This window comes from Corvus hawaiiensis, chromosome 1 (genome assembly GCF_020740725.1).
Source record: "Corvus hawaiiensis isolate bCorHaw1 chromosome 1, bCorHaw1.pri.cur, whole genome shotgun sequence".
In the NCBI taxonomy this organism is placed as follows: domain Eukaryota; kingdom Metazoa; phylum Chordata; class Aves; order Passeriformes; family Corvidae; genus Corvus; species Corvus hawaiiensis.
This window is the reverse complement of record NC_063213.1, coordinates 58,792,163-58,812,365: the sequence shown is the minus strand read 5'-3', so window position 1 is coordinate 58,812,365 and position 20,203 is coordinate 58,792,163. Positions and strand designations below refer to the sequence as shown.

At 38.3% G+C, this 20,203-nt stretch overlaps 1 protein-coding gene across 13 annotated transcripts in view; it reads left to right on the top strand.

Annotated features, from left to right (window-relative positions):
- ADAM22 (ADAM metallopeptidase domain 22) overlaps positions 1-20,203 on the top strand; it is a 129,038-nt gene that overhangs the window by 14,419 nt on the left and 94,416 nt on the right. For all 13 annotated transcript variants that reach the window (XM_048306523.1, XM_048306515.1, XM_048306509.1 and 10 more), the window contains exon 3: positions 2,165-2,241. In XM_048306523.1, the coding sequence (XP_048162480.1) occupies positions 2,165-2,241 (77 nt within the window). The remainder of the gene's footprint in view (positions 1-2,164; positions 2,242-20,203) is intronic.

Genomic DNA, 20,203 nt, shown 5'->3' with positions numbered 1-20,203 from the left:
GGAATGACAGAACTGCCATTGGTCCCTTGTACCTTACTTGATTCTTGGCCTGTCACATCCTGTTTGTGAACAGCAGCCTGAAAATTCTTGTCTAGCAAGAGAAGATGAAATTTTAAAATCATTCAAAGCAGACTCTGCTGGCTGAGAGGTGGAAAAGAAACAACAATAGTAATGTGATAATTTGTTGATGGTTGTTTTTGCTGTATTTGTGGTTGCACTAGCTGCTGCAGGCCAGAAACAGCTAAATGATGGTCCTGCATGTGGGTGCTGTATGTGCGGTGGGTGTCTGTACATTCTGTGGGTGTCTGTCATCACAGATGCCAGCTGGCTGTGTATTTTTTTTGTTTGTTTATTTGCTTTTTAATTTTTTTATGCTTTTTTGATAGAAAGTAGGCTTTTAATATTGATGGTAATTAACCAACCATTATTTACTCAGATAAGGTAAACTATATGTAAAATGTAGTTTCAGTTGGTCAAAACCGATACATTTGTTCAAAAAAGATGATCTTAAATTATCCAGAAATTACAAGAACCACTTAGCAAAGACCTGGTGGCCTGTGTTACAAAGCAGGTTAATGTAGTGGGGGTAGCCAAAAGGATATCTGACACTGAATTATATCTATTGACGTGCCCTCTAAGGAGCTTTCCAGTTTTACTGCATCCTTCTGAAGTGTAATGTAAATGTGTGGAGTTTCTTGTCATGCAATTTTGCATGCATGTCCACAGTAATGACCGAGCCAGGCATTTTTGTAGAGGGCCCTCAGTCTGAGCATCCTCTAGTAAGAGAAACTGTCCTGACTTCTGGGTTTTTTTTAAAGGATTCATCTGTTTGTGGATATGTATTCATGGTTGTTGTTTTTTTTATTTATTAATACTCGTGTTTATATATGTAGACATAAAAAGAAAATTTTGCTGTAGGGCAACTAAAAAATGTAATAAACAAAAAAGTTGTGATTCCCTCAACTTTCCTCTTCATTGCTGCTGTTCTTTTCCAAGGAAGCTGGTATTCTCAGCTCTTCTGGATTTAATGCCTATGAAAAGCCTGTCAGTAGTTTTAGAAAGAGTGAATTTGATGATTCATGTTATCCCATCCTGTCCTGGGCTTCCCAGAGTTTTCAATAAATCATTTGTTACACTTGTGCTATCCTGTATTGTATTTATTTGGAGAAGTGTAGTTTGGAGTTGTAAGTGGTTCTTCAGTGTTTCCTCTTAGGTCCTCTGTCTAAATGCTTCAAATCTTAATGTGCAGATTTCAATGGAAAGAAAGTAAGAACAAAGTTGATCCTGTTCCAAAATGTCTCCAAGTAGCTTTTCTAATTAATTAGTTAAATAACATGGCTGTTCTGTTTCTTGGGAGTTTTCAGCTCTAGAAACAAGGGTTGCATTTCTATTGAATAGCTGAGAGTTTTCTTCCACTACTACTAGAATAAAACTGTTTCTGGCAGCTGGGAGTTATGAAGTATTCCCATGTTTGCCTGTTACAGGACTGGATTAAAGGAACTAATTTGGGGAGGATATATGATAAAGAATGGAAGAAAAGAAAGATAAAGAGGAAAGCAAGAAAGCTGTTTCTCTACCACACATTTTTCTTTGGTTTTAGTAGCTGCTCGAGGGTTTGGAGTTTTGGGAATCTTTTAGAGTGTTGTGAGTCAGAGCTTTACAGGAAATGCAGCTTATGATATTTTAGCCCATTGCTATTGCCTTGCTACACGAGAGTATCTGAATGAACAGTTTCTTTCAGGCAGAGTTGGTGAGATTTGTGAGTGTACAGTTGTCTGACCAAGCCAATAATGTCTCGGCTGTTCTCTCTGGTCTGTGTCCAGGGTCAGTGTAAGAAACATGTGAGCCAGGGGAGGTCTCACTTCTCTTTGCTCTGTTTTGCCAGGATGGGAGTTTGAAGAGCTGCTTCCTATGGTGTAGATGGGTTAAGATAGGGGGGTTATCTGAGTCACAGATTGTGTTGTTGGGAATTCTTGAATAAGTCTCATAGATTCAGAAAACCGATCTTTTATTCATGATCATACACTGCTTTGTCTGTTTCAATGCAATTTTATTTGGTTAATGACATATTTTTACTTAGTGTGTGTATTTTGTTGCATTCTCAAACCAGTACAATAGGTTTTGCCATGACTTAATAATAATTCCAGTCTTTTCCATATTGCAGTCTACCCACATTGCTCGAGCCAGCTTCCAGGTTGATGCTTTTGGATCATCTTTCATCTTAGACGTGACACTAAACCAGTAAGTAATGACTGTATCTTACTCTATGTTTGTCCAAGACCTGGTGCCTGTGAAATGGAATTTTCCAGTGGAGTTTTTAGAGGCTGTATTATAGCAAAAATACTATTTAAGGTATTGAGTTCATTTGTAGTAGTATATTTTAGGTTCTTCTGTTACTTTCTTGAGTAGCATTGTAGGCTTTGATATTCCCATTTTTACTACTTGGTAGCTATTCCAGTATAACTAACCTTTTAGTAGCATAATTTCATTTCACAGAATCACAGAGTGGTTCAGATTGGAAGGGGCCACAGTGGGTCATCTGGTCCAACCTCCCTGCTCAGGCAAGGCTATCCTAGAGCACATGGCGCAGGATTGTGTCCAGATGGTACTTGAATATCTCCAGTGAGGGAGACTCCACACCCTCTCTGGACAATCTGTTCCAGTGCACGGTCACCTGTACAGTAAAGAAGTTCTTCCTCATATTTAGGTGCAATTTCCTGTGCATCACTTTCTGTCTGTTGCCTCGTGTCCTGTTGCCTGGCACCACTGAGAAGAGCCTGGTCCATCCTCTGGGCACCCTCCCTTCAGATACTTATAGACATTAGTGAGGTCCCTCTCAGTTGTCTCTTCTCGAGGCTGAACTGGCTCAGCTCCCTCAGCCTTTCCTCCTAAGAGAGATGCTCCAGTCCTTTAATCATCTTTGTTGTCTTCTGCTGGACTTGCTTCAGGAGCTCTAGGTCTCTCTTGCTCTGAGGAGCCCAGAACTGGACACAGCACTCCAGGTATGACCTTGCTTCTGCCTGTTTACTGTAAAGGCAAATTACTATACTCACACAGAGCCTCTCTGGATATTAAAAGGTGGATTTGCCAAAAACTGGTAGCTCTGAGCATTTTGATAATCAAGGATAAAGTACTGAAGATACATCTATTGCACAACAGCTAATACTCAAAAAACAAATAGTTGGGAATGAAGTTTCTCCAGATGCGTTTACAGCCTTTTGGAACAAGAGAAGCATTATAAGGCAGTAGCACTGTGAACTTCAGCCCACGAAGAAAGATTGACTAATAGTAAACTTACAGTGAAATCTGGTGTGCGGCTTTCAGTAATGAGTTTTTGAAGTAGTCTTGTAGCACAGCTCTTTTAAAATAGGAGTTCATTTGGTTTTCTGTTCTGAAGAGAGAATAAGTAATATAGTAAATCAAAGTGTTTTAAGTAATTCAGCTCCTAATAGTTGAATACAATGTTTTGTGGTTTGGTGTAAGAGTTTGCATGCAGTTGCTGCAAGTTTTTCTGCTGTAAAGATGAACCATTCAGGTTGCAAGGACACCCACTCAAATTTCAGGTTATTTTTTTCACCTGTAAACGAAACAGTGGCAATTTCTTTACATGCACTGACATTAGTTAAAAGCACATATGAATCAGTGATGGTTACAGACAGTGGAGACACTGTGCTGTGGAAGAAGAAGGAAAGAGGTTGTTTTTGAAGTAAGGTTTTATAACAAATGTATTTTGAAACAGTTATAGAGGAAAAATTTTCTGTTGAAGAGTACCAAATCCTCAACACTGAAATGCTTCTTGGAAGTAGAAATTTTGTATATGTATTTATACTTTACTCTGAGAGTAGACTGCACAATCCTGTTTTAATTTGGCAGGTTAATGGTGTGGTCACAGTTAGTTTCTAAAAGATCAGTATTGTCCTTACAGCATAAATTCCATGTCATCTTAAAAAAAGTAAAAACATTTACTAATGGTCTATGAAAAGAGAAGTTAAGGCTTTGATTTTATGAGCTGCAGTTTTGTATGTTAAGGAAACTTGTAGGTAGATTTTTTTGTTTATGCACAAATGCACAATGACAGACAAACATAGGTTTAACATTTTATCTGTTTTGAGCTGAGTGCTATTCTTATGTCATTCCTTTATTGTCTTTGGTGATACTGCACAAGTATGTGTATGGTAAGACTGTCAAAATGCTTTCTTATTGTTCTTAAGAGTGCCAGAATCCAACTTAATATTAACTTCTCTTGAAGAGCTACACTTTTTGTAATATGAAAGAAGTTCTATCACAAATTGTGCAAATTGAAAAGAAGAAGGGTGCAAGGAAATCAAGATGTTTGGCTTCTATCATGATAACTAAATCAACTTTTAAACTACCTCTGAAATATCATTTGCAGATCATCAAATAAAAAGAGGGCCAGGTATACCAGAGCAACATTTAAAATGTATTTTTAATTATCATTCCTGTGAAAAAATATTTCATTCAAAAGGTTGTAAATATTTTTTCTTTTGCAGTTCTTATTCTCCGTGTTATATTCTGTATGTATATTTAGACCACAGTAGCTCTGTAGTTGAAAAGTAGTTAAATTCTTGTATGCAACAAGGTTTAAGATTTTAGGTATCCTTTATAAAAAAATACCAGTTTATTATTCATAACTGAATCTCTGCTAATATCTAAAGCATGCTGAAGCAGGCCCTGGTGGTAAAGTCAGCTCTTACATGTAATACACATTTGAGAAATGTTAAAGGAGGTATGGGGGAGAGAGGGGGAGAAATAATTTAAAATACATAGATTATCAGAAAGGAGAGACACTCCATGCGTATGTCAGTCTCCTTCCTTGCAGTCTCCATGTTGTGTAAAGCTTAGTGTGTCTGAATATATCTGAGCATTGTCTGTAGTTACAGTATCAGTAGTGGTCAGTCACAGTGAAAGTGTTCATTCTCCCATATGGTTCCCCGATTTATGGAGGAAGAAAGATCGAAGTTAAAATGAGAGTCGCAAACAGGGAGCTTAAAAAAAAATCAGAAATTAAAATATGCTCATGACTACAGATGTTTGTCTGCAAATATTTTTTCTTCTTTTGCTCCTTTCCATGTGGGTGTTATTTTCTCTATTCTTTTCAAATCTATCTTTTTATCCGTCAGATTCTCTGTTCCCTCTGCTGCATTTGCCTGTGCTATTTTATACATACTCCTGTTGTATACCATATTTAATTTTAGATTCTGTTGTATTTGTGTGATATTCCATCTCTGTTCTTACTCAGTTCTCTAGAATCATGCATTTCTTTCTCATCTTTTTCCATCATGAATAGTTGTCCACTATTTATGTCCAATAGTTTGCCACTCCCATAGGTACTGCAGAAATTTCTTATTTTTCTTTATAACTGTTACCTTGTCAACTTTCTGTGCACTCACAGTTGAGGCTGGCAGAAATGTTCATGGTCTCCTACTTTTCTCTCTTCCCCCATTGCCTGATACTTTCTGTTTTACCTCTTCACTTCACTTGCTACTATTGACTTGGGGTGTAGTTGAAGTTTCCCTTCTTCTGCCACCTCTCATAAGAGTGGCCTGTAACCAAAGGCTCACTTTGTGAAACCAGCTCGGAAGATACAGGAGTGGGGCAGGAAAATAAGGAAGTAGAGCTTACACTGACATTTCACACATCAGGAAAAATGAGGCCCAGGACAGGAGCATTCTGCAAGTCTTGAATGCAAGTGAAAGGAAGGAAATGAAAAAATTTCCAACTGGCATTAAAGTGTGGCAGTTTAATTTAACACTGAAATCTGTGTGCTTTCTTCTTGCTCATTTTCGATCTCAACCAGTTGTGAATGTGCATTTGTTCACATTAAATGAAGATGTAAAATACACTGAAATATAACCTGGAATGATAATAAAAAGTCATAATAAGCTGTTAAAATTACAATGTAGTTTCCTTTTTTTTTTCTCCCAGTGATGGTGGTATTTTCTCCATATACATCACCATTTTTTCCTCCTTTTTTCCCTTGAGTTGCCATAGTCTCTCTACAATGAGCTTTTTTTAAGATACAGTGTTTCTTTTTAGCTTTTTTTGCCTGTTCAACTGGCTGAAGCATTTACAAAGGAGCTTTCAGATCGAATCAGCTGTACTTTTAAAAGGTTCAATCCCTTAGGCAGAGGTTAGGGATGCATTAGTGGCTTCGGTGTGTTTATGAGTCTGTTGCCTTGGTATCCTTCTGTGTTCAGAGCTGCATTTAATGGAGCTGTTTTCTGTGGCCATCCTGATTAGTGCTGCCTCCAGCACGGGCAGAGCCAGGGCTGGCCAGTGGCGCAGGCAGGTGCTGCTCCAGCCTTCCCACCTCCACATGTGTCCAGCTCGGGCCACTGACATGGACCTGTGCAGGAGTCGCACAGCAATGAAATGTGTGTGTCCTCATTTCCTTCTTTTAATTCCTTCCCCTTGAAGTTTTTAATGCTGTGGTGGCATCTGTGGCTCAACAAATGGCTGTTTCTTTTTTCACGCAGAATATTTCTTCTTAAATGTAGTCACACAACCATTTGCACTCTCATCTTGTGTTGTAACTATGTGATTAAACAGCAGAGCTCATCAGGACATGGGATGCGTTTCCAAAAGCCTTTTTGAATCCCTTTTGCTCACGTGGATCTGTCTTAGGGCACCAGGGCCAGGGCATGTTTGTTTGTGAGTGAAGCAGCTGAGACCTGATGCCATGATGGCCCAAAGCAAGCTGTGGTCATGGGCTGGGTTTGGAAGTAGCTTGCTGCTGGATGGGTAATCAGAAAAACTACAGTATCTGTTCTTGTCTGGAGGGTGGACGGGCTCTGACACAGGGGGATCACCCCAGGTTCACTTTGTGGAAGCCGTGATGGGCAAGAAAGATGATGCTGCAGCATCATCCTTCGTATAAAGGCTGTGGTGTCTCCCATCATGGAGACAAGCAGAAAGTTTCTTGAGTGTGAGTTTGAAATGTGGTTACTTCTGAGGTGCAGTGTGGACACTGAGGAGTTGCTTGGCCTTCAGAAAGCTGCCTGAAGCATCTGACTGCCTGTGTGTGCCTTGGCTTCTCATAACAAGAAGAGCCCTCCCTGACCATGTCCTTTCTTTTGAGTGAACACATTGATAGCCTGGGATCTTCAGGTTTGTGGTGATGGGAAAGTGCTCTGAAGGGTCACAAGGATAAATAAGGATTTCAAGCTAATATTCAGTGCTTCAGGACTGCTCTGTCCTTCCTGGTGACAGTCAGCCACTAGGATGGAGCAAAACCATCATCTGCTTTCTCTTCTTGCAACACAAATTTAATTCCTTTGGTCTATGTTTAGTGGAGGATTATCTATACAGAAGTAGTAGGATGGGTGAGATGTGATCAGAAACTGTCACTTCAGGAACCTCACACATAATCTGTTCCCGTTGAGCACCTGGCCATGTCCTGAAGGAATACCAGCACACTGTATAAGTTGATGGTTGTCATGATCAACTACTTTTCAGAAGGCTGAAAGATTACATATTAGGCAATTTTTAAAAACTCTTCAATCACTCTATTCTCTATGTGGAAAATAAACACCCTTTTCTCTTATTTTATCAAAAGGTAGGCAACCCCAAAAAAACTTATTCAGAAAACATTGATCGATTTTTTGTATATGTCAATCTTAATTTAAATTATTTCTGGTTAGTGATATTGGAAGGTTCCTGGCACCCCAGGAATTGAGTTGTTTTGCTTCACCACTGAGCGTTTTTTGCAGATTCTGCTGAGAAGGATACAGGCATTCCTCAAGCCTTGTGGGGAATGTTTATTAGGAATATCTTTTAACTAGAGTGTTGCAAACCTTACAGGATCAGATTGTAGATTTCATCAAAAAATCCTGAAAAGAGAAGCAAAATAAAAGGCAGCTTGACAGACAAGTGCCAGCTTTTTCATGAGACAAACTGCTGAAAGTTTGCCTGTAATTTCTTTTGGCAAATGGTCTTCAACACTAATATCAATGTGTCATGTAAGCTGTAAATGAAAAACATATTCCTAAATTTGCTCTAAATTGTAAACATTTGGCTCTGTGGAATTCAAACGGATTAATTTCTCCAAGCGTTTTAAAAAATGCACTTGCACTGTTAGTGACTCCTGTAGATTTTGGTGAGTCGTTCTCTGTGCTGCCCCTGTGAGTCTCGTGCTCCTCCTGGTCACCCACGGGAGGGGAGTGAGAGAACCCGCCTGCCTTTCCTGCTCTAAAAGTGCTCTGTGCTTTCTGGTCTCCGTTACTTCTGTGCTGATGCCTGGTAACTGTTTGGGTAACTGTGTGTGGTAAGCGATGGTCAGGTCAAACCTGAGGAGGAGCAGCTCTTCCTCTGAGCCATTTTGGGCCTCCCTACGGTCCCAGCTATGGTCTTGGCTGCACACAGTTGCAGTTTTTCTCACTAGTGGCTGGAATTTACTGGGATCAAAGGAATTCAAGCTCTGTTCAGTTTCCTTGTTCATGCTGCATTCAGGTTGAGGAGCCCCACTTGGGTATTTAGTAATTGATTCTTACATTTTCACCCTATGAGAGTGCTCCGAAAATTTAATTGTAGTATTTGTTGTTGATTACTGTGTATCATGATAGACTGGATTCAGGTCTCCTGAATGAGGTACTGAATTGTGTCCTGCACTGTCTTTGAATTACTTGTTCAGTAACGTTCATCTCGTGCTCTGCGATCAGGACCCCAGCTGACCCAACAGGATTGTTCTTTCTCAGCCCTCTTTTGAAGTCAATCCCCATCCCAGTCTGTGATGGAAAAGCTACTATGGTCAGAAGTGCAAACTTATGCAGACTTGAGAAACACTTTCTTGCTGATACTGCTGCTTAATTTCAAATGCTGATTTTGTTCTGTGGGAGGCAATTATTCTGTTTGTTGCTAACACATAGTTTGTCCAAACTGGTTTTGAATTACTTACAGATTTTTTGATGCTTAATGAAAAATATGGGTTCTTTTTGTTACATTCAAAAGCTTGAGCTCCTGGATCTCTGATAAAACAGCACCTTTTAAGACCTTTCATAATTTCTGTGCCTTTTTGATGACCTCCTCAGTGTATCAGTGTCCTAGCTGAATTGTATATTCACTACCGCCTTTTGTGAGTATCGTGGTAGCACAGCTTTGACATTTCTAATTGAAATCCTTCTTTGCATTGTTTCCAAAATTTGCCCAGGACCTAAAAATTTTTCTTTTTTTTTTTTTTTTTAAAAAACTTCCTTTTTCTAACCTTAGAGTTGGCTGTGTAGTAAATATGAACAATGTTCTTTAATCTTGTTATATAATCACTATTACTTTTGAATTTGTAATCCCATGCAAAAAAATACCAGACTAATTTGGACAAGAAAATTTTTTAATAAACCTGTGTTGATTATCAGTAAGTTTCCTACCTTCATTCAATTTGTTTTGTATGCTATTCTATTATGCTTAAAACATCTCTTGAAAGGGTAAATTGCTTTTGATAACGCAATGACATTTTTCATATTACAATTTAGTTTTAGTTTAACAAATTTCTGTTACCCGTTATTTCTCTATTATTGTGAATAGATTCGTTGATTTAGTACCAGCTACTGGTAAATGCTGTTGAAATCAACACAGGTTTTGCTGCTGATTTTAGCTGGATATGAACAGTTTAAGTGATGTCTGTGAAATTCCTGTGAGTGCTTTATTGACATCCTGGTTAAAATGAGAACAAAAGGTAATTTGTTTAATTTACATGTTATTTCCAAGTGTGTCACTGTGCATCCCCTCATAAAGTACTTCCCTGGCCCATTAAAAAGGTTTCTGAAAAGGCCATTCCTTCGTTTTCCTCTCAGTGGATGTGATAAAGAGTATTTTATTGTGTTTAGGCAATTGCATTTACTGGAAGCACTGTTTGTTGGTTTAGAATAGAGTAATTAAAACATATGGAATTATCAGCACTAAGTAAATAGCCTTTCCACGGTCTGAATTTTTTTGACACAATAATAATTATAGAGAATGTATAGTGTATATTTGCGAGTGTGTGTTTGTGTAGGAAAAAAAAAGATTAATTATCCTGGAGAGATATTATCATTCTATTAGCATAATGTTTTTCTTCCTTGATGATATACCTTAGATTACCAGGTCATTTAGGAGAAATATGTTTTACACACACATATACAGAGATACCTCATATATACAGATCAGTCATGTGCTATATTTAGTGTGTTTTAAGTAAAATGGCTCAAACTAGAGAAGGAATCAAATAATATTTCAGCACCTATGAATTTATCTTCTAAGTGTCAAGTATCTCCAAGTGACAGTAACTTTAACAGTCGAGTAACCTTTAGCCATTGTGAGAGATTTTAAAAGAAAAATTGTATTTTTGATTTAGCCTGTAAAAGGGGCTATGATAGTCAAAGTGCAATTTCTTGATTTACTGTTGAAATGGAAGTATATATGCCAATACCAGTTTAAGCACCAGAGTTTTTACATGAATGTTTGGTTTGTATTTAAATTACTGCCACATCTGTAAATAATACAAAACAAACCCTTGTCCTTTCCAACTATTTCTTTATTTGGTTATGGTTTAATATCTAGAATAGCTTTTGTGTTTACAAAAGCAAGTAGCAGCCATACAAGTTGGTCTAATAGGAGCAATTATTTTTTCTTACTTGCGTTCTGCCACTTAGATTCTCAGACCACTGTGGCTACAACTCTACTACTGTCCTGTGAATTGGTACTTATAAATAGTAGGCAGTCAAACACAGGAAGAGGGTAGTAAAGAGGAAAATGCATGAAGTGGAATGTGAATAGCAGGTATTTTCTCTGCTATCATTTATAGGGCATCTCTTCCCTGAGTCAGCAGCCTTCCTGCTGATACAGTTCCCTTCATATGCCTCTACTAGTGTTGTCCAGTCACTCTGCCCTGTTTTTTACTTTCTCCTTGAGAACTCCTTTGGCATCATAACCTTCTGTAAAAATAGCACTTACAGAAACAGAGGAAGTGCTGGAGGACTTTTAGCTCAGGGCTTAAATACTTTCCTCAGCTAAGCAGTGAAATGAATTGGAATTTACTTTTCTAGACAAGGAGTCAAGGGATGCATGGAGCTAGGAATGAAGATATGAAGAATGAAAATAGTAAAAATTATTACACTTTCTGGTGGGGAATTGGAAGACCTAATGGATGGCTGGAAAACCATCAGCATACAAACTCATGGTCTTTAATTCTGTAAAATGATTATATGAGGAATAGGTTATTCAACCCTTTTCTACTCAGGATCATGGTTCTTCTTAAGAAATGTGTTTTTAGTCCAGAAACTAAATCAACAGGTGGTATTAAAACAATATGTTGTTAACATACGGAACATCTTAGCCAGCAAATAACAGTGCTCAGCTTGCACACACAACTCTCCTGTACCTAAGCATTGGACTTGTTTGCTTTCTTTGCAGTATCTATTACAGGTGTAGGGTGCATCTTTGAAGCCTACAGCTATTTCTTTGTGTGGTTGTGTGAAATTTATATAGCATTTTTTAATGTGTTTTGCTAGTAAGATTCCAGATGGGTGTGCCCATGTTTCCTCACTCAGTGGCTGGAAACAGGCTTCTTTTGCCAGACATTCTGTATGGCCTGGTCTTTAATGTAATTGTTTGCCTTTGGTTGGGACCTCCTAGTGGGTAAAAATGCATTTGGAGACAATTGTGTCACCTTAGTGCAGAAAGAGTTTCCTTGAAGAAAACCACAAACAAATCAAATTCTCCACTTTGGTTTGAAAGGCTTCGCACACAGTGCTCCGATTTTCTCCCTGGCTGTATTAGCATGAGAAGCAGCAGGTACTAACCCCAGCGTAATAACCCCTGTATGTGGGTAGACTTCTTTCCTCTTCCAAAACATGCACAAAAATCAGGTTTTCAAATCCCAAAGCACCAATTATCAAATGCAAATCTGGCAGGAAATACTGATCCTGCCCATTGCCCTGTTTCCCGGGGGTGCTGTGGCTGAGGAAGCCAGAAGCTCCCCTCACCCACTGGGGTTGCGTCCTGTCCCACTGGTACCACTGCTCCCAGCAGCTCGCTGGGCTGAGTCAGGGGCATGGCCTTTTGTCACAGGGTTTTCACCCTGGAGGATGCATTGGAATTGTAGACTGGATTGTGATGGACAAATATTCCACTGGTAAGCCTCTCCCTTCTTCGGCAAGACCAAAAGATACTTTGTTTATGTACTATAAATGAGGGTTGGCTTGGCTATAGCTTGATACTCTCTCAATTCGAACCCCTGTACTCTTGATACTTTGCAGGCCTTTGAACTTAACAGTTTGTGATTCATTGCTACTGTAATTCTTCTGTAAGGGCCCATCTATTTCTCTGTTCTTCCAATTATATTATAATCATATTTTCCTTTTAAATAATCTTCTGGTTTGAGCAGAATTCACTATGTCTTTAAAATTCTTCAAATATCTAATTGCTTCCTATTTGGTTTTAGTTCTTTATTGCTCAAGTTGTATCATGAAATAGTAGTAGATAAATGAAGACGTGAAAGATACATTACTTGTACACCTTATCAAAAGAACTCTGTTTTAGCTTTTCTCTTTCTTTTCAAGTATTCTAATGAAGGATTATGGAATCTGCTTGTATTACTGTGAAATAAAAATAAATTCATGTAAGCCAAAAAAGATCCCTTTATCAATTAACTGAAGTACTGGTTGTTTGATAATACCTCTATTTCTTAAAAAAAAAAAAAAGACAAAACAATGTTAAAAGAGTATTTATCTTGTGTCCTTATTCTGTTCCATTTACTTTATTTCTAGCATCCCAAAGGAAATAAAATGCTGTCATCTAGTGTGATATACAGTGAGATGATGAAGAAGAATCATCGTGTACTTTTATTAAAGATGACCTACAAAGACATATTTCTTCTAAATTGGGCTTCTGCCCTTTTTTGAGATGTAAAAGGTCATTTGAAAAGAAAAAAAAAAATTTCTCTTGATCTTCTTCCCTTCTTTCTCCAGAGAAATGAAATGACTTAAAATCTAGCTTTTTAATAGCTGATTTTTTTTTATCCAGTGTTATTTGCCTCATATCAAATCTCCTTGTTCTTGCTGAAGAATCTGTTGGGGAGGGTATAAACGTACAGGAAGAATTGCAAATATACGGGCTGTACCCATCTCCCAAAGTAAAACCCCTCCTGATGACATACTAAAGGCTGGCCTAAATATCAAAGATGTGAAATTTGCTTCAGAAGAACAACATTAAAGCATTCATGTCCAAAGGGCATGACACTTTAGGCTCTTGGTTGCGTGTTATCAAATATACCATAGTGAGAGTTCTGAGACTAAATGATGGTAGAGATAACTAACTATCTTAAATTTTTTCTCTCTACCAAACAGTTCAGATAGAGCAAAACTGTGCCCTTTCTGACTGTAAATGTGATAATTCTGTGTGGCACCCATTCAACCTTCCTTTCACAGAGACAGCCTTGGTGGCGTCAATAGAGTTACAATTGTCTCACTGCTTATTATTGCTCTTATAATGAATCACACTTTTCATTTGCTCTGTCAAATTTAGATAGTATTCAATGAAGTTTTGATGAGGGAAAAGAGAAAAAATGATCTTGATGTAATATTTCTATAATAGAATTATGCATGTTTTCAGAGCAAAGAGGTAAGGAAATTCTGATGCAGCTCTGCTTCCTAAAGGGACAGATATTTCTACCTATCATTGAAGGGACTTTTGGGTTTGTAGCCATATGTTTTAGCATCACCTCTGTTTTTGCTTAATTATAAAAGCAAGGGAATTCTCCCAATGACTTGAGAGACAGCAATCCATCCAAAGGCATCAGATTATCAATGCATTTCTGCCTATGTCGGGTGGCCAATTTGATTACAGAGGAAACTTCCTAGAAATTAACCCAGGAATAAATTTAGTATATTGTACTTCACTCCAGAAAGCTGCTCCCCAGTAAGTGGCAATAACGAAACGTGAAGCTGCAGAGAAACAGCAAGATCAAGCAGAATATGATACTGTAACGAAGCTGCCAAGACCAGCTAAAGAGATTAATATAAATACATTTCCAGTGTTAATGAAAAACGATGGCTGGAACTTTTAATTTATATGTGCACAGCCTTTGCTTTGGTACAAAGTCAGATGGTTTCTTTTGTCCTTCTCTTTTTGGAAGAATAGTTAAATCTTGCATTACAATGTATTTTCTGAGCTTGCTCGCTGATCTTTAGCCTGTATTTATCCATAATCATTCTTTGATCTTCATTTCTTTTTTGCTATAAGAGGATGTATTTCTCTTTGGTGGTTTGCCAGAACATCACTGCTAATGGATTTCTGATATGCTAGAATTTTTACAATAGCCAGATAGAATAGTATTCCAATGGTCTGCAAATATGTAATGTACTGCCACTTGAATTAGGCAGCTGTGCTGTAATCATAATTTGCTTTTTTCTTTGCCTGTCTCTTAGTTAGACTGTGGGAACTCAAGAGATGGAATTCATCTCTTCTTATGCAATGTTTTTGTTTTCCATATTTGGTGGTGTGATTGATACAATTTTGCAGCTGGGAATCTGAAAGACTAGGAGCTGATACTTCTGAATTGCTGCCTTTCCCTTGAGGACCAGGTTCTTGAGTGTGTTTTTAGGGATTTTGAGCTGTGAAGCTCATGTGAGTTCACCTTAATCCCAGTCCTGCTCTGTCTGGACAGCAGAAATGCAGCACTTTAGGCCCAAGCATACAGGTTTGCTATCTGATGCCACTTCTGCCTTTTAAATCCATATTTCACTGACATCCTGTTGCATTTCTTTCCAAATGGCCTGTTAAATTTTTAATTTTTTTTTCAAACTTACTCCTGGATGAACTCATTGTTGCAATATAGTAAAAAGAGTTTGACATTAAATGTTTGAAAAGTTTATTTTCTTTTCCGCCTTCCTTAAAATCTCATACAAACATCCACTAAAACATGGTTTTCATGTAAGTACAAACAAGGGAGAAAACTTCGCTGAATATCCCCTTAAGCTGCAGTCTAAGTTGAATTTCAGGGATACAGAGAGCTTGCTGCTTCTGTGGAGTTGTTGGACTTTGTACAGAAAATTACCTTCAATCAAATAAAAAAAAGCAAAATTTAGATAGTATATTAATATATATTTATCTTGGAATTGTTGTGATAGCCTTCATGTTGGTACATGGTGTACACGTACCAGTACAGTTCCACTATTAGCTAATTCTATAATTCAGTTGCAATGGGTAGAAGCTGTCAGAAAGTCCAAAGAAACATCTGTTATTTGACAGTTCTTCACAAAGAGCACAATGAATTGTATCAGTATCTGTAGTAACTTCCTCTGTGCTTTTTTAATAAACCCGTGTATATACACACGCACACGGACACACAGACACATGTCTGGGTACATATATACACACACCTAGACACAGAGGGTATTTCTGCCCTCCCTCCCTCTCTCCACAGGTAGGGATGCATTTAAGACTTTAAGTAATTCATGCATGGCTCCTGTTCCTAATATCAGCATATAAAGGCTGATACTTACAATAGAATTGTCTAGACATTGTCTGAGTGTGCAGACAGTAGAGCAAGGTAGGTAATGCAAATTATGGGCTTGGCTTCTCATATGGGAGATGAACTCCTAGTGGGATTCTTTCAAATTTTCTGCTTTCCGTTTCTGTCCCACTCCCCATCCCAAATGGGCAGATCGAACAAGAGGCACTTTGACACTTCTGAGGAGTAAGATCTTTACAAATTTTGTTTCTTTTGCAGATAAATTCTAAAGGGATTAAAAAAAAATTAAATACTCTGCTTTAATTTTGATTTCAGTTTTTGTATCTTGATAATCATGCAGGTAATTCCTGAGAGAAACTCTGCTTTCTCACAAAATGAACATGAGAAAAACAAGGCTGTATTACTGCTTGGTCCTTGCAAAGCCTGTAATAAGAAAGGGTTTGGCTTTGCCTTTAAGTACAATAGTTTAGTACAATATGATTGAGATTTTTTTGTATTCTTTCTGCACCTCTTTCTGTTACGGAGAAATCAAAGCAGCAACATGCTGATGCTTTACTGTGCCAGCAAGAATAAGGAAAGTATTCAAGCTGACATTCAACAAGGAAAAGATGTGGACATTTTCAATATTTTTGTTAGAAGGAAAGCAGCTTTAAACTGTTTTCAGAATTGTTTGCAGGTCAGTGTAAATCACTGAGGACATAATCCCTTTACCCCATGTTGCTGATGGCATAAACTCCTTCCTACACACACTGGGAGAAGGAAGACCACCATGGTGCAACCTAATTGACAGTGTGGGTCTTGGGGGAATGGTGGGGAATGAACAAACCATGAGTTGTTCTCTGTACTGTTGGCCCACTAGTCCTTCAATATTTCTAGGAAGAAATCTGTATGTTACTTAAACAAAAATACATCAAAAGATGTTTTAATAGTCTTGTTTCAGCTGTGTCACCCAGCAGAAAAAGTGAATGGTAATCAAATTGCACATGGGCTATGGCAAACTAAGTCATGCTCCTGCACGTGAGCAACTGCTGCCTTTCAGTTTTGCTTTATTCAAATCTAGTAGTTCGTTTTCAGTTATGCATTTCATATTATCTCTTTTTAGACTTGTGTATAGCATAAAATAATGTTATATGTCAAATTTTGTCCTTGGGTGAACATTAGTAGTTCTGGTTGACTTCAGCAGAAGCTGCAAGCACATATCCTAAAAAAAGAACTTTGCCTTGGACCTAGAACCCCTTTTGGTGCATTGCATACTCCAGGAATGTGCATCTCCCTGCTTTCAAAGTATAGAACTTACAGGAATTATTACCAAGTCTCTTTCAGTTGACCTTGGAAAGCCAAACAGAAGGAGCTAAATACTGTATAGGAATAAGAGGCCAATGCTTGAGTACCTTTGAGATCCCAGGTCCTGAAATCTGCTGCCACCTAATCAAAGCATTTAGGATTTTGTAAGTCTGTGTGGACAATCAGCACCCTAATCAGAGGACAGTGGTCCTAAACACCAGCTGTCTGTAGAAACTGCTATAGATATGCTTACTGGGACACTGTAAGTGTTTGTATAATTTTTAAGCTGTATTTTTATTGTAACTATGCAGTCATGTTTTCCCTGGGGTTTCTGAATGCAGCTGACAACCTCTGCTGTGGGTTATAGTTGTTACGTAAAGGAAGAGGCAGAACACCAATCTGTCGGAGGCACCTCACTGCTGTCAGCAATGGAGCTGGCAGAGGAGCATTTCAAAAATCAAGAATCCTTTCCCCTCCACTTAGACCATATGGCAGCCAAAATCTTCCAGTTCACTACAAAGGAGCCTTGAGACAAAGGAATTCAAATTGCCAGTGAAAGACTGAGCCAGAGCCAAGAATAATCAATACATAGAGAAACCACCAGGAGAAGCTAAAAGGCTGAAGCTGTGTTAGGTATTTTGCAGCAGATTCTGATGATACTTTTGTGCTGTTTTAAATGGGTAAAATGGGATTGCCTTCCTGCTGGTAAACTGGGGACACAGCTGTCAGTAAACTGAAGCTGGAGTAAGAAATGTTTCTGTGTTTCTACAAGTTTCTTCATTAATGGGAAGGAGAATTCCCAGTGCCTGATGTAGAACTTGGACCAGGTTTGCCATCCTGACTGGGGGACCAGAGTTGTTGGCTGCAGAATTTGCTTTTCAGGCACGGTGGCTGTTGAGCATGTATAGAAAATCAAAAGCTTTCCAACAGCCCAGTCTTTAGACCGTCTACCTGGGATGTGAGAAACCTGATTTGAGGAGTTTTTTCAACGAATCAGCCTACGTAGGGACCTAGAGTAGGTCTGCTAGCTGTCTTGTTTCCTTAGGTACTTGTTACTGTGTGAGAATTGACACTGGACAGATACTGAACTGAGATAGAGAAATGCTTCAGTAGTCTGTGGTAGCTGTTTAGTGACTAAGCTGGTGTCAGCATCAGTCGGAAGAACAACAAGAATTTGCTGCTTTAGTGACTAACAAAAGTTGAATTAAATTAGAGGGTTTACAGATAAACTCCTGTTTGTGAACTGTTGGGTTTTTTTCTTGCTTTGCTTTTCCTTACAGATACCGCAGCTATGCCTTAAAATAATTGTTTTTATTTAAACTGTGACCCTGTTTAATAACTTGCAAATAAACGGTCATATTCCTAATTTGTATAATAAATGGGTAATGAGATTATATTACTATAATACCAGGGCTAGTTTTAGTGGTGTGCTTGAAGTGCAAAACTGAGTAGTCCTGTCTAGTCCCCTTTGTATAAAGATAGTTTTCCCCATTAGAACAAATTTAATGTCTTCAGAGTTATAGGAGTTTTTAACTGCAAACTGTTTTTTAAAAGTTTTTCTACAATTAATTTTTTTAATACAGAAAAGATGTTAAACACAAAATGCAGATACAAAAAACCAGCATTAAAATAATATCAACACCCCCAAAGTCTCAAGCCGAACATCTAGTAAGAAACCAGGAGAGGTTTAACAACTTTTGGAAAATGCCATTGTTTTTCAGCCGGTGTCCAGTTCTGAATGAACAGGGTCTTACAATTTTCAGTTGATTCTTCCACTGTCCTTTAAGGAGGCTTAGTTACCAAAATATCACATAGTTTTTGATCTCTTTCAGCATCAGTGCACCTGTGCTGCAGAGGAGGCGGCTGATGCTGCCTTGTTGATACTGTCATCTACCTTCTCATTCTGGTATTGCTAAATCTCTAAAGTTTAGAAAATGGCTGCTTGCGTTTTCTGTCCTTGCTGTAACTTGGTGCAAGCATTTACCTGTCACCACTATTGCATTTTCCATTGCATCCTTTCTATACCTGTGTTGTTCCCATTGACCGAATCTGTCATTTGGTGTGATTTTATTTTATTTTTTTTTAGAGAGAGAGAATACATACATATTACTGTCCTGGTATCACACTGGCTGTTTTTTTTTAACCCAGGCACTGTTTTCTGCTTGTCAACAGTCACATGCAACACTTTGAACTATATATCTGGAAAAGCATTAATTTTCAGTGTCACACAGGTGCACTGTCTTTGTGATAGATTTTTGTTCAATTCCATGATACTGAATGTGATGGCTTTCTGGAATTTGACACTTTCCAACTGTCTTGAGAATACATGATGCAGGAAAGTATATCCTTTATCAAGTGCCCCTTTGAACTCTTCCAGTGTGAGTACTGCAGTTACTTGGCTTGACATCAAGAGCAGCACGACATTGTTCTTGCAGTTCTGCAAGTGACTTTTTTTCAGCAATGCCTCTTCTCCTCCTTCCCTTGGGACTTTGCCTGACTGTCTTCTTAGCTTGCGTGCTGCATTGTCTCTTCTCATATATGGTTATTTTTGCTAAGAACATCAGGTCCAGGACATCTGTGTCCCTTAACTTTATCGCACATTAATTTCAAATCATGTTTGCACTTGGAAGGAATGAACTGTCTCCATGCTGGAAACATAAGGATCTAAGTAATCAAAGGGGTTCTTCGTCTTGCCCGCAACCTTTGCTTAAAGTTTTAATGTGGTTCTCTTAATTTTTAAATTTTCTGGTACCATGTGGTATCTGCTGCACTATGGGGCTACTGCACTCTGCATGGATCTTAGTCCTGTACCAATTCTGCCAAAATACTGCAGAGCATATTTCTGTGTTCAAAATGAGAGAGATTTCAAGGGGACCATACAGGTATATTTATACACATTGTTTTTTCTGTTCTGTTTTGTCCTCAGCTGCTGTTATGTTTAGCAGCCTCGTGGTGTTTTCGCTGCATGCTCAGTACTTCTGCTACTCCTCATGACTTGGGGGGGTACCTCTATAACAAGGGGTGACTTATAAAACAAATCGCCTATTACTTCAAGGCAACAGTCTCCATGCTTGCGAACTTGTGTAAGGAAAGAACTCTCTAAGACTCTCCTCAGTGCATAAATATCAAGCTGTTATCTTAGCAGCAGCCCCAGTGCTTTAATCCTCACCACCTCTCTTGAATTGTCCCAAGATCTGTGTCAGGAGCTTGATGCTGATGGTGGGGGTTTTTAACTCAGAAGTCTTGGGTTCATTTCGAGTTATTTTTATATGGTTTCAAGCTGTTAAAAAATGCTTGTTGTTATCCATGGGCTTATTTATACAGTGATAACTTTGTTTTCTTGTACCTTTGTCATATAGGGTATTGCCCATACAGGTTTCCAGCTATTACTTACACTTCACAGAAGGAATACCTATGTGAAGTATAGGAATTTTGATGTATGTGAACAACCTGCTA